Genomic DNA, 20,653 nt, shown 5'->3' on the forward strand with positions numbered 1-20,653 from the left:
TTCTTTGCAGTATTCTCAACAGAAGGGAGGAGAGGGGCAAACTTGGGGGTTAAACAAGCTTGGGAAAGAGTCCATACTCCTGTGTTCCAATTAAGAGATTTATAGGGGCTTCCCTGGTGGCGCAGTGGTTGAGAGTCCGCCTGCCGATGCAGGGGACACGGGTTCGTGCCCTGGTCTGGGAAGATCCCACATGCCGCGAAGCGGCTGGGCCCGTGAGCCATGGCTGCTGACCCTGCGCGTCCGGAGCCTGTGCTCCGCAACAGGAGAGGCCACAACAGTGAAAGGCCCGCGTACCGCAAAAAAAAAAAAAAAAAAAAGAGAGATTTATACCTTAAAAACGATGAGATTCCTATACCACAAAATCTGCTTAATCCAGTATTTCTTAAACATTATAGAACCCAAGTGACATATTTTGGGGGAAGTGTCCCAACCCAGGAAAGCCCTCTAACTACTCTTAGAGGTGGTGTGTCTCTGTATTTCTTGGCACAATTCAAAAGCTATACTTTACAAACTTGTAACTTTAAGGTACCTGAGCTTCTGTTCCTATAATAAACTTCAACAAATTATTATCTTTACAAAGTGTTACAAAATATACTGCCTGGGCCCTAATTTCTATAGATTTCAATAACTTATGGTTCTTATGAAATATTATCAAAACACATACCCCTTCCTTCTCTGTAACAGATACAGAAAAAAACACATTTGTATGAAAATTTTCTAGTCTGCATAATGTGACTTATTAATTTAGTCTAACATCTAAGAGAACTCTGGTGTCTTGAACTTAAAAGACATGCAGATCAATCCTAATGCAGATTGAAACTAATCTTGGTAACTCTGTACATCAACCAGGCATATCAAAACCCTGAAGAATAATGGTAGCAGAGCTGCACATAAATTAGAAAGGAAGTCACATCTGTGCAACAAAGCCTTTAACATACTCTTAACTGCTTGGTATGTCTGGGTGGATCTCATAACAGAAACTTTCTTAACTGGAGAATGAGGTAGAAAGTTGGTGAAACTTGCAAGCTCACAAACAGGTAACAGTTTCAAAAGAAAAAAAGAGGAGGAAAAAACATTACACTGAAAGGATAAGTTTGAGATTCAACTAAAAAGAAACAATTATCAGAGTAATTTCAAAGCTTTCAGGTTCAAAGTTCTCAATAACAACTGCTAAATGAATCAGGCCACAAGCAGCACAGAGATGCAAACTGGGCATTAAAATACTGGAAGTACTAACAATTTGACCATTTCTAGTCTTTCTGCTGCGTTCCTACACAGTGTCTTTTTGTGATTAGTTCTGTAAAATCACACACCATAGAACTGTTCGCCTCTTATAAGTATATTTAGGAACAAAGACTTTGATAAGGAAGTAGAGCCTTATCATTCACACATTGTTTAATTAAGAAGCTGTCCTTGGATTTCAGAAAAACTGTTCTGTAAAAAGCATCTATTAAAAACTATCACTGATTTTACCAATTGCTCGGAAGCTCAGTAATGAAATCAATTTCATGGCATTTTAGATGAGACAAAAGTAAAACCAACAGCAGCAACAGTTAACCACAAAAAAACTTATTTTGATGGCTACACCAGGGTAACAACATCAGTTCCATAATTCACTTGGGGAATGGCGAGGAGGCAAGTTCTGACCCCAAGAAAAGGTCAATAAATAAATCTTTAAGAATTTAAGTTCAATCTTACAGCTATGAGTTACCTTTTGAAGTCAGGAAGACCTAGGCAGATCTCATAAAATGGGTGTACCTAACCTTTTACCACCTTCCCCTCACCCACTCGACTCTGGAGACACTGGCCTGCGTGCTGCTGTATGGGCCTCAATCCTGACCCTGCGTGTCTTTCATGGAATGCTTGTCACCAGGCTCTGGCTCAACTGTCACCTCCTCAGAGAGGCCTCTCTCACTCCTTTCTGTAAAGAGTCCTATCTGGCTTATTCACAGCAACAACCCTAGCAACCAGAACACGGTCTGACACAAATATACTCATAAGCACTTGTTGAATGAATAATGCGTCCACGTACAGTTTCAATAATACAAAAACAAATCTGATGACAATTTAAAAATAAGTGTTTTAGGGCTTCCCTCGTGGCGCAGTGGTTGAGAGTCCGCCTGCCGATGCAGGGGACGCGGGTTCGTGCCCTGGTCCGGGAGGATCCCACATGCCGCGGAGCGGCTGGGCCCGTGAGCCATGGCCGCTGGGCTTGCGCGTCCGGAGCCTGTGCTCCGCAACGGGAGAGGCCACAGCAGGGAGAGGCCCGCGTACCGCAAAAAAAAATAAAAATAAAAAAAAAAATAAAAGAAAAAAATAAAAAAAATAAGTGTTTTAGCAAAATACATATAAAGACAAATATCAGTGCAGAAACTAAAAAAAGAACAAAGACTCACAGATAACAAAGATTATTGCATAGATTAGTGGTTACCAAAGGGATAGGTAGTTGCGAGGTGAGTGAAATGGGTGAAGGGGTCAGCTGTATGGTGTATGGTAACTAGACTTGTGGTGGTGATCACTCTGTAGCATACACAGATGTTACTACAATGTTGTACAACTGAAACTTATTTAAAAAAAAAATGGGCCTTGGTCAGATCACCTAGAAATAACCATCTTTAGGACATTAAAAAAAAAAAAGGAAGTTTGCCAAAAGTGAGCCAAAGGCTTATAATCATGGACATCATGTATTTGGCTGTGTCAAGTATGCAACTTGCAGCATGACATCAATCACTGCAATCTGTCTTTTTAGAGCGTAAAGCGTTACTTTTTTTTTTTTTTTTTTTTTGTGGTATGCGGGCCTCTCACTGTTGTGGCCTCTCCCATTGTGGAGCACAGGCTCCGGACGCGCAGGCTCAGCGGCCATGGCTCATGGGCCCAGCCGCTCCGCGGCATGTGGGATCCTCCCAGACCGGGGCACGAACCCGCGTCCCCTGCATCGTCAGGCGGACTCTCAACCACTGTGCCACCAGGGAAGCCCAGCGTTACATTTTAATAACATGAGATATTATGGCAAAGAACTCTCCCAAATTGAATCTCGTAACTCCTCACTGACTTTAAATTCTCTAACCAGGTAGCATACAATCTACTTGCAAGTTAATCAAAGCAGCTTTTCTTTACACTCAGTTTAAAAAAAAAAGACACCCATGAATCAAATAATCACCCCACAGCTCTGTCAGCACAACTGGTCATTAAAGATAAATGTATGAAATTGAAAATGTTGGAGAACAAAGATTTCCTTCAACATCTGCTACTCACATAAAATGAATGGAACAAAAGAACCTCTGCATTCAGAGTGACTTACTGTTACAGACTTCAGCGTCATACCATGATAGGTGCCCATAGTGTCAATTTTGAAGCCTTCCGTTTCTATAAAGAAAGGGAGGTTACCATTAGACTTTACATATTTCATGATAAAGAACAAACCTAAAGTAATAATCTACATTATATCTGACAGTTCAACAGAATGACAAAGCCTTGAATCTACTATAGATATAAAGTTAAATTATATACTTGTGAAGTTAGAAACTTTAAAAGGAGTACTGGTCTCCAAAATACATTCAATACACACCAATGAGCCCAAAATGCAGAAGCTGGTTAGGACTCTAAAACCATGTTCAACGGTCATATAGTTGGTTGGAAATATCAAAAGTTAGATTGAATAAAATACTTTATAACCCCCAAATTATTTAGTCCTAATATTCAACTACAGCACCACTAAAAGCATCTAACACCATGAGACCTCCTTAACTTATAAAAAGCTGTGTTCCAAAATTACAATCATCAGCATATGTTATGTAACTCACAGAAAAGCAACGTTGTAAATAGCGACAGGGACTCCAGGACAGAGGCCCAATATACCTTTCTGTGATGGGTCAGATATTAAATATTTTACACACTGCAAGCCATATAGTCTCTGTCACGACTCCTGAATTTTGCAGTTGTGGTGCAAAAGCAGGATGAACAACATATGTAAACAAATGAGCACAGCCTGATTTGGCCCAAGGAGGTTCAGATTTGGTCTGTGGGCTCTAATTTGTCAACCCCTACTTTATATAATTCGTCCCAAAAGAAAAACATTGCAGTGGATAAAAGAACACATTACTGTCTTTCTACACCATGGATTCAGTACATGCCTTTATCCAGCAAATGAAACCAGCACACAAAATTCACTGTATAAAGACAACAAACCCTTTAATAAACTTAAATGGAGATTTCAGATTATGCAGGAAAAAAATCGTAAATGATAAACTTCTAGTTGCCTCTAACCCATTTTTTCACGAATGAAGTCAAGATAAATGAAGATCCCAAGAGAAGTTGCGCTGACATCAGGCACCCCTCACTAGCCATCTTACTGATGCGGAAATGGTTCACTATTGAATTAGCCGTGTTAGCTATCACAAAACAAGTCCTCACATGCCTACTCTAAAATCTATGCTTCCCAAGTTCTCAATGTATACCTTTATAAATGGGGAAATATGATTTTATATATAGAATTTCCATTCTAAAATAAACTTCTGAGAAACAGAATTAAGGCTACTAGCAGTAAATATTTATAGATAGCTTATTACATATACCAGTTACTATTCTGGGGACTTCATTAACTAGTTTAATCCCCACAATAACACTAAAAGATAGGGACTACTACTAACGCTACTATTAGTATTGTAATGACACACAGGAGGAAACTGAAAGAGACTGCACTTAAAGTAACTTATCAAAATTATTCTGTAAAATGCTGGACAGTATTTTTAGGCTTTGAAGGCCACACGATCTCTGTCGCAATTCAAACTGCTGTCACAGCACTAAAGGAGCCACAGGCAACACAAAAATGAATGAGTGTGGCTGTGTTCCAACAATACTTGATTCACGAAAACATGTACATGGTGGCACAGACTTGGCCTGCAGACGTTAGTTTGCCAACCCCTGCCCCGAACACCAGGCCACAGTGCCTCTCAAGTTCAGCACGGCCACGGTAAGGGGAAGACCAAAATTAAGTAACTTGCCTTCTTTTCCTTTGAATCTTTCCTGGTCGTACCTGTTGTAGGCAGCTGGAATAGGCTGCTTGGTACGCAATGTGGGATCCTGTAGAAAAATATAATAACTATGAGTTACATGTCAATATTGTTTAAATTGTTACTTAATACTCATAATAAAAAAACACAATAAGGGTATTGTTTTCTAAGCCTTCTTCTTCTCAATATTTGAGCCAATAAGACAAAAACAAGGAGTAGAGAAAAGTGGGGAATCATCTGAAGCTGATTTTCAAGATACTATTTACTGCTAGAAAATTACCATCCCTGCCAGGGACAAGGCAAAGGACCCCAAGTAAACGTGCACAAAGGCACAAAGCAAAATTCTTAGACATTGCAGAAATAAAATCGGTGTACTTAGTAATTTCATTCTAATTACTTAAATTTCTTCACAAATTAATAAACTGTCTCCAGTCATGAATTATTTTTCTTTAACAAAAAAAAATTTTTAATGCAAAGTTTATTGGGCTGACACTTTGGAGCCTTTTAACTGAATTATTCCAATTATTAATCCTTATATTAAATAAATAACAATGACAATAAACCCATGTATCAATGTACAGTGTAAAACTGAAGCTAACAAAGGTGTTTTTTAAAAATACTGAGAAAAACTTGCTAATCTAATGATGTATAATTTAATTCAAAAATACTTTATATAAAACTCAGTCTGTAATAATCTAAAGAAGCAGATTTAAAGAATATTCCCAAAATTGCTTGGGAAATTCATGGTATTCATAAATACTGAAATATGCTTCATTTCGTTACAACAGGATGCTACCGCTATTATTATTCCAAATAAAAGATACTCATTCAAGACTGTCACTAGGTATACACTTCTATTGTGAAATGCCAAACATTAAAATTTTCAAGTATTTTAATGATTATGGAAACACAGAGAATATTCAGTCAAGAAGATAATGGCCGAACTGTTTTAAGATTTGACATAAGTTTCATGCCAGCTGCTATTCAAGATGTCAACCAATTCATGACCATAGGCGCCCTGTGTTTCACCATAACGTCACCTGCCCCACTACCTGTCTGACTCATCTGTATGTCCCGTTAGACTACAAGCTCAAAGGGGCTTTCGTTCTTGTCCCTCCTGTATCCTTGTCAGCAAACTGCCTGACAAATAAGAGGCACTTAAAAACTTGCCAGAAAGTCACCTCAAGTGTTCGTCTAAATACCGGCAAAAATTCACTACCTCTAAAAGGGTAAACACCAAGGATTTCATGAACAAATAAAACTACTAGTTCTTGCAAAGACTGCATTAGTACTCTACCAAATTTTGACATACTTTCAAAAATTCTATATAAAAAGATTTTATTTGCATATTATTTTTCCTTTGCTGAACCTTATGAAACTGGTTTCATAGATTTCACTTATATGTGGAATCTAAAAAAGAAAACAAATCAACAAACCAAACAAAACAGAAACAGACTCACAGATGTAGAGAACAAACTGATGGTCACCGAAGGGGTTGGGGGGAGTTGGGGCAAAATACGTAAAAGGGATTAAGAGGTACAAAATTCCAATTACAAAAAAATTAAGTCACAGGGATGCAATGTACAGCATAGTGAATACAGTCATTAATACTGCAATAACTGTGTATGGTTAACAGACGGTTACTAGACTTACGGTTCTGATCAATTTGTAATATATATAAATGCAGAATCACTATGTTGTGTACCTGAAACTAATATAACATTGTATGTCAACTATACAATAAAGAAGCAAATAAATACTCTAAGATGTTTTCAAAATTACAACACGGAATAATCGCTTTCATTAAAATTACTACATAAGCAGCAAAACATTCTTACCACAGGTGCCGCATTTGGGGCCGGTCGCTGTTCAGGTGCACGCCCTTCTTCTCTGGCTTTTACTGATTGAAGAATTGCAAAAATATTCTTGGAAAAATTCTGAAACAAATGGATTTTAATTATTAAGTCTGCTTAAAATTAAATATCCAAAAGCAGTAAGTTTACTTAATAAACAATTTCAGACTCAGTTTTCTTCCTATCAATTCTTCCCTACTACATCATAATGAGGTATGATTACTACACAAGTAAGTAAGAATCAACTGCTACTAGGAAATTCACCCAAAGACCAATTATTATAAACCCCATGTCACTCACTTATTTTCATTTTACTTAAAGTGCATAACTGGCTATAAATTCATTCATATTCTCCATTTATTCAAATATGTAACCAGGAAACAAGTTAATATTAAAAAAATAAAAATATGGCAGATTTGTTGCCAAGGGGGCTTAATTCTAAAAGAAATTAATCCTTCTGAAAGAAATCAACTACTATATTCTCTTCTAGGTATAATAAACTCCAGTGCTAATTTCAGACTGCTATAATTTTTATGAGATGTTGAAAGTTTTAAGATACTGTTTGTTAGGACTCAACATGCACTTTTCAAAGTTTTTAAGTTGGAATGCAATTTAAAAATTTAACTTAACTTTTGCACGAACAACCTTAGCAACACTGAACAAAGCTGACGAATCTGACTCCTCCTTCCTTCATGAAATATTCTTCTTTTACCTGAGTCTCTCCCTCAGTTCCCTTGGGGCTCTTCTAATTCTGCCTGTCAATCACTTATCATTTTAAGCAACATGTTATGACTATAAGCCAAACACCTCGCTTGGCACTCAGACACAATGACAACTAAGAGAGACGTCGTCCCTGTCCTCGTGAACCTCAAGTGGTTTCTCTTCTCTATACAATTAAGAATACTGTTTCTTTGGCTTGGACAGCTTGTCCCTCCTAATTACTTTTTACTATTTAGGTATCATTCTCTCGTCGTGGTTCTAGACCAAGTTAGCTGCCCTTCTTGGGTAGCATCCCTATAATGTCATATGTCACAATTACTGCTTATTTAATTATCTCTCTCCTATTAAAGAATATAACCTCTGTGAAAGCCAGGACCAATGCATCTCTAGTGAGTGCCCACCATGTGCCTGGCTGGTAGATGCTGAATAAATATTACACAAATAAACATGTATACAAAAGGAGAGATAGCCTGAAACATAACTTTAACCATTGCCCCACTGATAGTACTTACAAGTTCCTATAATTCTTTAGGACAGCAAACAAATGTCTCACAACCCCTTCCCACTCTCGAGAATTATGGCACACCCCAAAGAGTTTTATTATATAGGTTACAATATTTATCACATTAGAAATTTAAACTAAAATATTTTAAAAATATTAATTCCTACAAAAATGAGGGAAAAAATATTCCACCTAAAAATAACTTGTTTTTATGAAAAAGTATTTTCCAAAATGCACAAAAAGTAAGGACAAGGAAGAGTGGCACTATGTTAAATTTAGGAAACTGTTAAGGTCTCAGTAGCAAAAAGAAACCTCTCAAATTCTAATTTTCTCATGAAAGTTCACATTTTATTACTGGCAACAAATACTGTCAGTTCCATTTCTTGAATGAACAGGCTTTCTTCCCTCATTTTCGAAAAAATGTCAAATGCACAAGTGCTCTTTGTGGAGACAATCATCAGATTTTGGGATGCAGGAGTGCTTTGTATGCTCTGATTTCATCACAGAAAATACTAGAAAGACATATACTCAAAGGTTAAGATTTAATAAAATTAGTAAATTTTCAAATTTCACCAAGGACATCATTAGTAGGTGAAGAACAAAATGGCTACTAGCGAAGTTTGGTGCCAATGCTTTGATTCATGCCAAGATGCCAGCAGTTAACCAACCACTGCTTTTGCACCAGCAGTGAGAAGGTCAACACAGTGACATATGCAAATAAAATCTTAATCCTATTATGAAAATAGTTGAAAATATGAAAGTCAAATTTCATTACTTTAAAAATAATAAAGCATTTCATGAGAGACACAAACTCTGTAAGAATCAATCAAAATGTTACTAGCTATCTTTGTGTGGCAGAATTACAGGGGATTATTATCTTCCTTTTAGTGATCTCTTTTTATCAATCTTTCAAAGATGAACATATACTTGTGTATGTAAGTTTAAAAGCATGTTTTAAACAGTATTATAAAATCAGGCTGCCTTTTTGTAGGGTGTTTGCAGTGGTAATATAACTACAAAAGTATGTAGTTACATTTTTCATGGAATTTTAAACCTGTCTTTTATTTCGGAAACTCAGAAAAAAAGAAAGCCCTGATACCTGGTAATAATGAAGATCTGTCAAAAATCACAGGGCCTTTCAGGGCTATAAGTACCTAAAAAGGTTTTTTTAGAGGGTTTATTTTAGAGTTTTGCAGATGAGAACAGTATACAGAGAGGGGTTTCAGTTAAAATTGTTGCTTTTGACTTTTAAAAATGTTCATACTCATAGAAACAAACCTAGCTACCAAACAGTTCTTCTAGTATTAACTTATTTTTAAAATTACACATTGGTGCCAACAACAGTAAATTATATTAGAACACTAAGTTTTGAAATGATGGTACAATCCTGCCACCTAGAGCTCAAAGAAAATTGTTCATTTCAAACGTTACAATGAACGTTGGTAGAACAATATAAGTAACAATATTTAACTATTAGCCATACTAGGCAGTAAAAATGAGTATCAACAGATCACTTTATTTTAAATACAAAAATGAAAGTTTACTCACGTTCTCAAATTTCTCTATAATTCTAAGCTCTGGAGAATGATTCTTAACCTTGACCTCAAGTACTTTGTAAAACAAGTCAAAGTACAAAAGAAAAAGAATTCTTTCCTTCATATATTCTTTTCTAGTAGCTTTATTCCTACTAAAATGGCACAGTAAACTTAAGGCCAGAATCCAAAAAGAACTGCAAAGAAAACCAGTCTGCCTGGACCAATGTTAAAGTTCACTTTCATCAGTAATCTCATAACTTCTATAAACCTTCTCACCAAATCACCACTGTGAACTGGGCATCAGTGAAGAATTAACATTTAAGGGAAAATTCGGATGTGTGGGAGGAAAAGACAGGTGAAAAGAGGTAAGTGAAACAGAATCAACGCAACCTTTTTGGAGATGTATTAAGATACTAAACATCCAGTATCTTTCAACTTATCTTTCAAAATTTAAAGTACATATCTCCTTTAATCAGCAATTCACTTCTAGGAATTAATCCTTTTGCTATATAGACATAAATGCACAAAGGTGTATGAACGAGGATGTTTTTTAATGCAGTTTTTGTAATCATGAACAGGAAGGGAAGGAGACAGGGAGAAGGGAAGGAGGAGGGAGGAAAGGGAAGGAAGAAAACCCACAATCCTGTAGCAAAAAACAAAACAACTCCATTAATAAGGAATAAACATCCACCTAACAGACTATAACGTATCAAACACACTCAATGTTTGCTGATTGATTTTCGTTCTCTACTTTGTGAAGAAAAAAATTAATAACGGCATTAATGATCAGAGAGCTTGCCATCAATATTCCTTGTTCATTAGGTTTAAGCAAAAATCTCATCAACAAGAAAACTGTAGATCTCTTTGGATTTACAAATGAGGTGAAAATAAAGGGACTCACGCTTTGTATCAGACTTTTTCATCAGCTTCTCTGGTGACCAACAACCAACCACATGCTAGAATGGAATGGTAAATATGGCCCCTTAGAAGTCTACATTATTACCGATCTGTCAGATATGAACTTGAAACTTCCTCCTCATGGGAAACTTTAACCAGTTTTATAACCAACTGTAGATGAAACACACACACTGACTCTAACAAACAAAATATTTCAATTACCTTTCCTGTGCTCTGTAAGATAGTTGTTCGCGTCCTCCACACCCTTTCTCTGCTGACAATATCTCGGGTCACGTCTACTTCAGCATCCACAAAACTCCTCTGTTTTAGGGCAGTTATGTCATCATCTAAGTCAGTCTTGATGGTAGATCGTTTCTTAGCCATAATTTTGGCTTTGATTGCAGCAATTTTTTCCACCGACATAGCTTCGGACAAAGACCTGAAAGCAATTTCTTTCTTAATATTCACAGCAAGGATCTCTTGAGCATATCATAAAATATTCTGTGACATTTTTAAGTTCCTGGTAATAACACTATAAGTGGAAATAATTAAGCTTTCCTTCTTATATATAAAACTGACATATTTGATAACTTATAACCATGTAAGAAAGAGACCCTATAGAAATATTGCACTATAAGCAAACTAGTAATTTCTTAGAAGGAACAATGCAAAAAATTTTTCACATTTTTTTTTAACCTTTTGCCCTCCCCATCAGAGAATTTTGCACAAGCTGATCACATACCCTGGGACATCCCTCCCTCACCCTGCCTTTAAAACTATTTGCTGAAACCCTTCAGATTGTTTGGGTTTTTTGAGCACAAGCCACCCGTTCTCCTTGCTTGGCCCTGCAATAAACCTTTCTCCGCACTTCCCCCCACCCCCCAAAAAAGCCCTTTTCTATGAGACTTTTACTTGCTAACCCTCCCTCCCACCCATGCAACTTATACAAACACACACACATATGTGAGCATGTGCATGCACCACCCTGGAATGGGGGTAAAAATTTTTTATATGCCACATAAACATATACTCCTTTTAAAGCCTAGAAGATAAAACAATATTTTGAAATTTTCTTTTTCTTTCCTTTATTTTCAAATAACATGTGAAATAGCAAACAGAGCCTATGCTTTCAGAACTATTTAGAAAACAAAAAAGACAACAATGAAAGTATAGATTTCATTAAGATCACAATCTTAAGCTTAGTGTCATTTTTCAAAATGTAAAACAAGAAAGAGTTTGGATACCTTAACAACAGTTGATAAAATTATTAGTCTAATCACAAGATGACAATCTTGAAATACGTTTAAACAACATGTGGGAAAAGGACAGGAATTCCTGCAGGTTTAAACATGGTAGTATTACATAGTATGTATTTTATTTACATTAGGTATGAAAGTACTTGCTCAAAGTATATGCTCAATATGCATTAGTATTTGACTCATTTTACATAATAATACACAACTTTCCCTTAAAATCTAAAGCATACCAGCATACCTTGAGCCAAATTCAAATACTTTTCTAAACTATAATCAAACGTGCATTGGACATTCAATCATTGGACTTGTACTTCCAGCCAAGATGAAGTAACAGGGACTGGATTAACTCTCCTGTCTTGAAACAACCAGTCAAAATACATGAAACAATAGTTTACACAATACATGATATCAAGCAATGAAAGACAGTGATCTCTGACAAATGCAAACTAAATAATTAAGTCCTATGAAAGCTGCAGTTTATGGCCTTGAAAGTTTCCAACATGGCAGAGGGAGGAGAACCCAGGCAAAACTGTATTTCCTGATCTGAGAAAATGGTGCTGGGATTCTTCCATACGCAAGAACAAGGCGTATGGAAACTCACAGGCCAGAGTACCTGAGAAGAGAGAGCTGCTCAGAAGGTCCCCCTCGAGTATTCCAGCAGAATACTGATTAGCACATAAACAAGTGGAAACTAAAGCTAGGAACAGAACCACCAAGAGTATTAGAGGGAACAGTGTCCAGCACTCACTCAGGATGAATAATAATACCTGTTGCCACCAGCCAGACTGAAGACCTCATATTCCTGGGGCATTAGGTAGAGTACTCAGAATGGTCTCGACTTTGCAGTGGTGGGGAATAACTACTCTAAATTAACATTGTTCAAATAACAAACCTTAAAATCAAGACTCAAAAGGAAAAAACTGTTTCCAAGTGATTTAACTGTGTTCCAAAACAAAGCTAAAGAAAATTTAGAAGAATACAAAAACATCTAGCACTCAACAACATAAAATGCAAAATGTCTGGTATCCAAAGATTATAAGGCATATAAAGGAACAGGAAAATACAAGCCAAAATGAGGAGAAATCTAAACCAAAAACACTATAAACTGACACAGACGTAGGACTAGCAAACAAAGACATTAAAAGAATTAATGCAACTATTCCATATGCTCAACGAGTAAAGACATGGACTGCATATTTAGCCACCTTGTAGAGATAAAAAAAATACAATGTTGGAGACGACAAATGTAATGTGAATATAATTACAGAAGAAAACATTAGTGAACTATAGAAATTATCCAAAATGAACAGAAAAAAGAATCCAAAAAAAGAAAAGAACCCAAGTGAGCTGTTGGACAGCTTCCAGCAGAATACGAGTAATTAGGCCAGAAAGAGGGAAAAAGAAAAAAAATTTTAAGAAGCAATACCCAAAATTTTCTAAATTCAATGAAAATTATGAACCCAAAAATCCCCTCAAAAAGCTCAATGGACCTCAAGCACAAGAAAGATGAAGAACACTCCTCCAAGTCATGTGATAATTACATAGCTCAAAACTTGCAATACAGAAAATTTTTAAAGTAGTCAGAGAAAAAAGGGCACATTTAAAGAAACAAAAATAAGGATGACAGATTTCTAATCAGAAACAATGCAATCAAGAAGGCAGCAGTACAACATCTGTAAAGTACTTTAAAAAGACGTAGCTTGGAATTCCATATCCAGTGAAAATTAAAAAAAAAATAGGGGAAATAAACTTTTTCAAAAATAAAAATTAAGTTGAAAGAATCACTAGCAAACCTGCACAAAAAAGAAATGTTAAAAGAAGTCTTTTGGGGGGTGGGGTGAGAAGTCTTTCAGGCAGAAGGAAAAAATATGGGTACACAGGTCTACAACAGTAAAGAAGAGGCATGGAAATTTTTTTCTTATTTAAATCTCTTTAAAAGATAGTTGTTTAAACAAGAATAAGAATGATGCATATTGGTGTTTATAACACACGTATGAGTAAAATATATGACAGCAGTATCACAGAGGCCAAGAGGAGGGAACTGCGAGTGCCTTCTAGCTGAGGCTCCGTGCTTACTCACACGGTGATGGAGCACGGAAGGTGGACTGTGACCCTAGCAACCACTCAAACAGGACAAGAGCATAAACTAATCAGCCAACAAAAAAGACAGAAGGGAATTACAGCATGTATTCATTCAATCCAAAATTAAATGAATTTCCTTTTGGGGGGACAAAATTTTAGTCCCCCAAAAAGGAAAAAGAACAAAGAGACAAACAGAAAACAACAGCAAATTAAAACTAGAATTAAGCATATCAAAAATCACGTTAAATGTAAATATTTAACACATGGTACTTTACATAAAAAGTTTATTATAAACTATATATATATACCAACAAAAGATTTCATGCTATAAACCAACAAAAGATTTCATGATAAACGAGTGGCTTGGATTATAATTTTTAAAAAGGAAAGATCAATATGGTAACAGAATCAAGAAGCTTCCAAAAAGCATAAGTAGCACAATGGCTTCCAATCCTCCCATCATAAAACACGCTCAAGCATCTTCTGAACTGAAGGCAATGAAGAACACATGTAGACAGCATACTAATATCCCTTTTTTCCATGTATACTTACATATACCTAGACTGTTCAGTTTCTACTAAAGAAATTCTTACCTGATCTGTTCAGTCTGTACAATCCCTTCTTTGTGACCCTCCAAACGAGCAGCCAATCTCTCTTTATCAAGGCGTACACACTCTTCATCCTGAAAATAATCACTCAGTGAATATTTTAAATTTTTATTTAACTTGTAGAACAACAACAAAAAAAAACACTGCACATAACTTTTCCTTACCCAAGTTCCCACCTATAAAGTCCCAGGCATCACTGGCCTTTGGTCAATTTTAAAATATTTTTAGTTACATAAAGAGAACAATAATAAATATATGTTGGATCACGTAAGATTAAAACTGACTAAAAGCTTACAAATAAACTTTAGTAAGTTTTTTCTATGATTAAGTGTTCTTCCCATAACATATCATAGCTACTTTTATTCAGAAAGATAACATACAACAAATAAATTCCTTCTCTTCAGGGAAGTTTATAACTAAATTTTATGAGAAGGCTTTGCCACAGTCAAAAATTTCATTTTGGGTCTAGATTTTTTTCATCTGTTGCCCCAGGTCCTGAATCTATCAGCACAGAACAAAACACCAGAAGTGAAACTTTAATGGTTTTCAAAGTATGTTCCTCAAAACATCAGGAGCTTCCTACAAAGTGCCCAGGAGCCACTTCTTATCCGAATTCAACTTTGGTAGCTCGACTTTTACCTCATTTAGATATTAGAATCTCAGGTAAAAGTCAGTCTGAAAAGTGTTCGGTTACTTAAAAACAAAACTTACTAATTCTGATCTAGTTCAATGCCCACATTCAACAGACAAGAAAACTGACAACCAGAGTCAGCGTCTATGGCTAACAAATATGAAGTTGTATAAAAACCATCAGTACGTTCAAGAGGTCCAGAGAGATGTGCTCCAATTGTGTTCTAACCATGTAAAACTCGAAACAGGCATATTGCTGAGATGAATGCAAAGATTAATATTTTAACAAGCACATTAAATTCTTTCCATTTGTAAGAATGATTTAACACGTATTAACTCAAGTTCCTTCAGAAACTGATTTTTTTTTTTTTGGCCTCACCGTGCGCCTTGTGAGGATCTTAGTTCCCCAACCAGGGATCGAACATAGGCCCTCAGCAGTGAAAGCAGGGAGTCCTAAACACTGGACTGCCAAGGAAGTCTCAGGAGACTGATTTTAGAGACAACTGCAGCCTAGGTTTTAACCAGATCCTAAGGCTTCTCTCTGCTAGCATAGTGCCCAGCAGGTCCTCAATATAGATCTGCTGAACTGAAAACTGTTTATGTAATATATCAATAGCTATTTATGTAATTTATTTTAACCCTACAAATGCTCTGGAAAGCATTTTATGATGCTATTTCTTGCTGGTTTCTAAAGTTACCAGATCCTAGCAATTTTGCATTTCTGATATGTTCAATTTTTTTTCAAATAATTAAACCATGAAGTTCACGTTTTTCCAACTAAATGGTATCTCTAAATTCACTTTTTTAAAAAATTTATTTATTTTTGGCTGCGTTGGGTCTTCGTTGCTGTGTGGGCTTTCTCTAGTTGCGGCGAGTGGGGGCTACTCTTCGTTGGGGTGCGTGGGCTTCTCATTGTGGTGGCTTCTCTTGTTGCAGAGCACGGGCTCTAGGTGCGCGGGTTTCAGTAGCTGTGGGTCGCAGGCTCTAGAACGCAGGCTCAGTAGTTGTGGCGCACGGGCTTAGTTGCTCCGCGGCATGTGGGATCTTCCCGGACCAGGTCTTGAAGCCGTGTCCCCTGCACTGGCAGGCGGATTCTTAACCACTGCGCCACCAGGGAAGTCCTAAATTCACTCACTTTGTACAAAGTGGGTTATAACTTCCTTACACATAAAGAGAGTTGGGGAAAATTTCAGTTTTACTGCCACAAAATTTGTACCCAGGATAGTGGACTAGGTAGGAGCCACACTGCCTGGGCTCTAATCCGAGTTTTGTGCACCTCAGCAAGTCACTTGTCTCTGAGCCTGTTTGCTCACAGATGACATGCACAGCACTGCAGACTTCAGGAGGTGGTGGTTAGGATTACATGAGTTAATGACATACATAAAGTACATACAGTATCACCTAGCACAGAATAACAACGAGCTAATTATCACTATCATCTGAAAAACATCGTGTCTATGTCTCAGAGTATCCTTAAATAAAATTATGTATCTTAGCATCAAATTTTGTCAGTGATTCTACTGTATGTACTTACCAACCAACCCTGTCTCTGTAAGTTACCTTTCTGATCCTTAATTGTGGATGCTTTGCTGTTCATGAAGCAGGCAAAAGGTACAACTATTTGATTTTTATATAAGTGTGAAATGACAAAACTTAAGTTTCTAGTAATGTTAACACTACTGGTGACCCCAAGTGTTATTCCTATACTGGTCATTGATATATAGCCAGTTCAGTCATTTCTCAGATTTTCCGTGTGCCTCTAATACATGATCCTCCATTTTCAGAGAGTTTATATGCAACTGATCTAGGGCTTGTTACAAATTTAAATAAACAGTATTGTACTCATACAATTTAAACTCCAAAAGTTTAATTGTCTTATGCAGTATACGAGCTGGTCAACAAATTTTCTTTTCAACGTTAACTGCATTGCTTACAGGGTTCTATTTAACATGAACTACCCTTGTTTACCAATACTAATATTCCACTTGCTGGCTATAAAATGCTACCAAAAAAACATATAACCTGATATGTCAATATTGGAAGAAGTAACTGGAATAAGGACTTCATGTTCACGCCTCTTCAGAGTGGAGTAAACTCCTACACCACCTTATTCCAGAGGTAGGCACACCACAACACAAAGGCCAATTCTGGCTGGCCATGTTTCATAAAGTTTTATTGGAATACAGCCTCGCCTGTTCATTTATGCATCGCCTGTGCCTCCTCTCACACTACAGCGGCAGAGTGAAAGAGCTGGACAAAGACTACAAGGCCCAAAAGGCCTGAAGTGGCTGCTATCTGGCCCTTTATAGAACAAGCCTTCTGACCACTCATCTAGGCCAACACTTTCATCGTAAGGGTATAAAGACAAAGAAAATGAAGTGATTTGTCCATCACACAGCTTGTATGTGAGAGATCTTACACGATAGCTCAAGCTACTTATTAATCAACTGTTCATTCTAATATTACCACTTTTCCAGGAAAACAAAAGTTCTGAGCACTACTATGAGCAAAGAATTCTTACTACTACATGAGTCCAATCTCCATAAAAAACCTGAATCACTTAAAATAAAGTTCCATTACCTCAATTCGCGGTTTTTTTGCTTCTGCCAAAACTTCATCTGCAGCTCGTTTGACTGTAAGGAAAAAAGAAGTAAATAAACATATAGTTTGGGGACTGGTGTTTGAAAGTTCAATATAAACACGCAACAAGACATACCTTGAGTAGATCTCTGCAGACCTATTTCTAGAGGGGCACTTCTGTCTATACTGGCCGATGTTGCTGAAGATTTAAAAAGATTTCTGTGAGAAAATAAATATTTGAAGACAGGTATTGGATATATTTACAAGTGAATGCTCAAGATTTGTTATATTTCTTACTTTATATATGGTTATTTCCCTTAAAAAATGTTTTAAAGCAGGCTTGTAAAAGCATTTTATTATAAATGATTAATCTGTATTAGAAAGTCTGTTAAGAGGACAAACTATTTTTGACCATTTAACTTACAAACTGAGATATCTGACTGAAATCAACTTCAAAGAATATACTCCAATATCACAACACATGTATGTAAAAGTGTATGTAAACATAAATAAAAACATAAACGTATATATATATAAGGGAACAACATTAGAGCACAGCTCTGAATGGGGTGGTGAGAAGTGAGTCACGTGACAACGCAGAGAAACAAAATGTAACACAGAGGGAACAGCAAGTGCAAAGACTCTAAGGTTAGAAAAGCTAAAAGAACCAGGAAGACTGGACTTCTGAGGGCAGAGGAAGACTGGGAGAGGATGAGGGCACAGAGACAGGCAGAAGCACAGTCGCAAAGCTCAGGAAAGGAGGATGGGCTGTATTCTAAGTGTGACGGGAAGCCACAGGATGGCCTTGAGCAGGTGGGTGACACAATCAAGTTCAGAGGCTTTTTCAAAAATAGGTCCCTCTGAGTGGTGAGCAGAGGCTACACTGTAGGAAACAGTGGAGCGAGGACCTTCAGGAGGGCTACGCAATGGTCTAAAGAGGAAGGTGGAGCGGGGTGGGCGTATGATGGTAAGAAGCTGTCATACTTTCAAAGGTAAAGAAAGGACTTGCTGATGGAATGGACGTGAGCTGTGAGAGAAGAGAATCAAAGATTTCTCCAGGGTTGGTGGCCTAAGCAACTGTGTGAATGGGGTACCATTTACTGAGACGGGAACACTGGGAGAACAGACTTGCTGCTTCCGTTCTGTCGGTGGGGAGAAGGGAAGGAAGGACTCGGCACTCTATTGTGGATATGCTACATTTCACATGCCTGTTAAATACCCAAGGGAAGATGCTGACAGTGAATTTCTAAATGTGAAGCTCAGGAACACATCAGTGTTGGAGATAAGGAAGCAAGAAAAAAAAGTGAGGCAGACAATGAGTGGAAAGAGAACCTCCAGAGTCTGGTGCCCCAAACGCCAAGTCAAGAAAGGCTTTCCAAAAGGGAGTAAGCGGTCAACAGTATCAAAGGCTGAGAGGTCAAGTTAGCTGCGAAGCGGAGAGACCAAAGGATCTGCTAGTCCTTAGGTCAGTGCTGAGCTCATAAGGGTGATTTGAGTGAGATGGTGAGGAAGAAAGTCAGACTGGAGTAGATTCAAGAGAGAATCAGAGGCAAAGAGGAGGCAGTAACACCACACAACCCTTGCAAAGAATTTTGTAATGAAAAAGAGAAGACAAATGGACCAGTAGAGAGTAGGAAGGTGGGGGACAGGGGGGCTCAGAGAACTTTTTTAATGAGAGAGACCACGGTGTATGTTCTAAAGGGAATGGTGCAGAAGAAAGAGAACTGACGATGCAAGACAGAAGCAGCAATGTGCAAAGGCAGAGTCTCTGAGAGTGCGAAAGGAGATGAAACCCACACGCAGGGAAGGGGTGACTGGCCCCAAGAGTCAGGTGCATCCACTATAACAGGAAGGAGAAGACAGCATGTGGACACAGCTGCAGGTAGGGGAAGTTTTTAGTGGGAATACACGATCTCTTCCCACTAATTCTTATTTCACAGGGGAAAAAAAAAAAAGCAACAATGTCTATTTAAGAGTGAGAGCAATTAAAAAATTACTCACATGCTTCACCATTGAGATATCCAAGTAGATCTTTTCGGTCAGGTCTTCTAACCACCGGAATATTTTCAGTCTAAAGTCAAAATTTTAAAATAGATATCAAATCAATAACAATTATAAGAAACTTGGTAAAGATCAACATCCTGTAAAGTCTGAATTTTATTCCAACATATCTTGATAACATATATTTAGAATCATGTCTTTTAGAAAATAATTAGGCTGAAAGAACCTAATAAAATCTTGACAATTTTTAAGCATATTAATTTTTGGTAACTTTATCCTCAAAATTCCAGTAAGATATACAAAAGATAAGCATTAGAAATGAAACAATAACCCTATCCTCTTTGAAATACCAATTACAGTCTTTTTTGTCCCTTGGCTTATTCTAAGTATTTAATTTTACTCATGATGTTTTGCTTTTCAGGACAAATACCATTTTAGTCCCATTGCTTGCTCATTTTATTCAAGGTTTCCAAAGTGCTTTCTTTTCTCACACCCAAACTAGACCTCCTCCAAATATGGCAACTGAACTGTTTCAAGTAAACTAAATGAACCACTAAAACTATATTTTCATAATTAACAATAAGTACATGTTCCAACAACATATACTGAGGAAAAGACAGGCTTTTCAATAAATGATCCTGGGAAAACTGGACAACTACATGCAAAAGAATCAAACTGGACCACTTTCTTATACCATATACAAAAATAAACTCAAATGGATTAAAGACTTAAATGTAAGAATTAAGAAACAATAAAACTCTTAGGAAAAAAACATAGGCAGTGTGTTCTTTGACATGAGTCTTACCAATATTTTTTTGGATTTGTCTCCTCAGGCAAGGGCAACAAAATAAAAAAATGGACTACATCAAACTAAAAAGCTTTTGCACCATGAAGGAAACCATCAACAAAATGAAAAGGCAACCTTCTGAATGGGAGAAGATACTTGCAAACAATAAATCCAATAAGGGATTAACATC

General features: G+C 37.0%; 1 protein-coding gene across 1 annotated transcript in view; it reads right to left on the minus strand.

Moving 5' to 3' along the window:
• Positions 1-20,653, minus strand: part of CDC73 (cell division cycle 73) — a 90,830-nt gene that overhangs the window by 65,400 nt on the left and 4,777 nt on the right. The window contains exons 3-10 of the mRNA XM_060126948.1: positions 19,677-19,746; positions 17,812-17,874; positions 17,676-17,728; positions 14,451-14,539; positions 10,742-10,958; positions 6,851-6,949; positions 5,004-5,082; positions 3,302-3,366 (exon numbers count right to left, since the gene is read on the minus strand). Coding sequence (XP_059982931.1) covers positions 3,302-3,366; positions 5,004-5,082; positions 6,851-6,949; positions 10,742-10,958; positions 14,451-14,539; positions 17,676-17,728; positions 17,812-17,874; positions 19,677-19,746 — 735 coding nt within the window. The remainder of the gene's footprint in view (positions 1-3,301; positions 3,367-5,003; positions 5,083-6,850; positions 6,950-10,741; positions 10,959-14,450; positions 14,540-17,675; positions 17,729-17,811; positions 17,875-19,676; positions 19,747-20,653) is intronic.

The sequence above is a fragment of the Lagenorhynchus albirostris genome, chromosome 2, assembly GCF_949774975.1.
Source record: "Lagenorhynchus albirostris chromosome 2, mLagAlb1.1, whole genome shotgun sequence".
NCBI lineage: Eukaryota > Metazoa > Chordata > Mammalia > Artiodactyla > Delphinidae > Lagenorhynchus > Lagenorhynchus albirostris.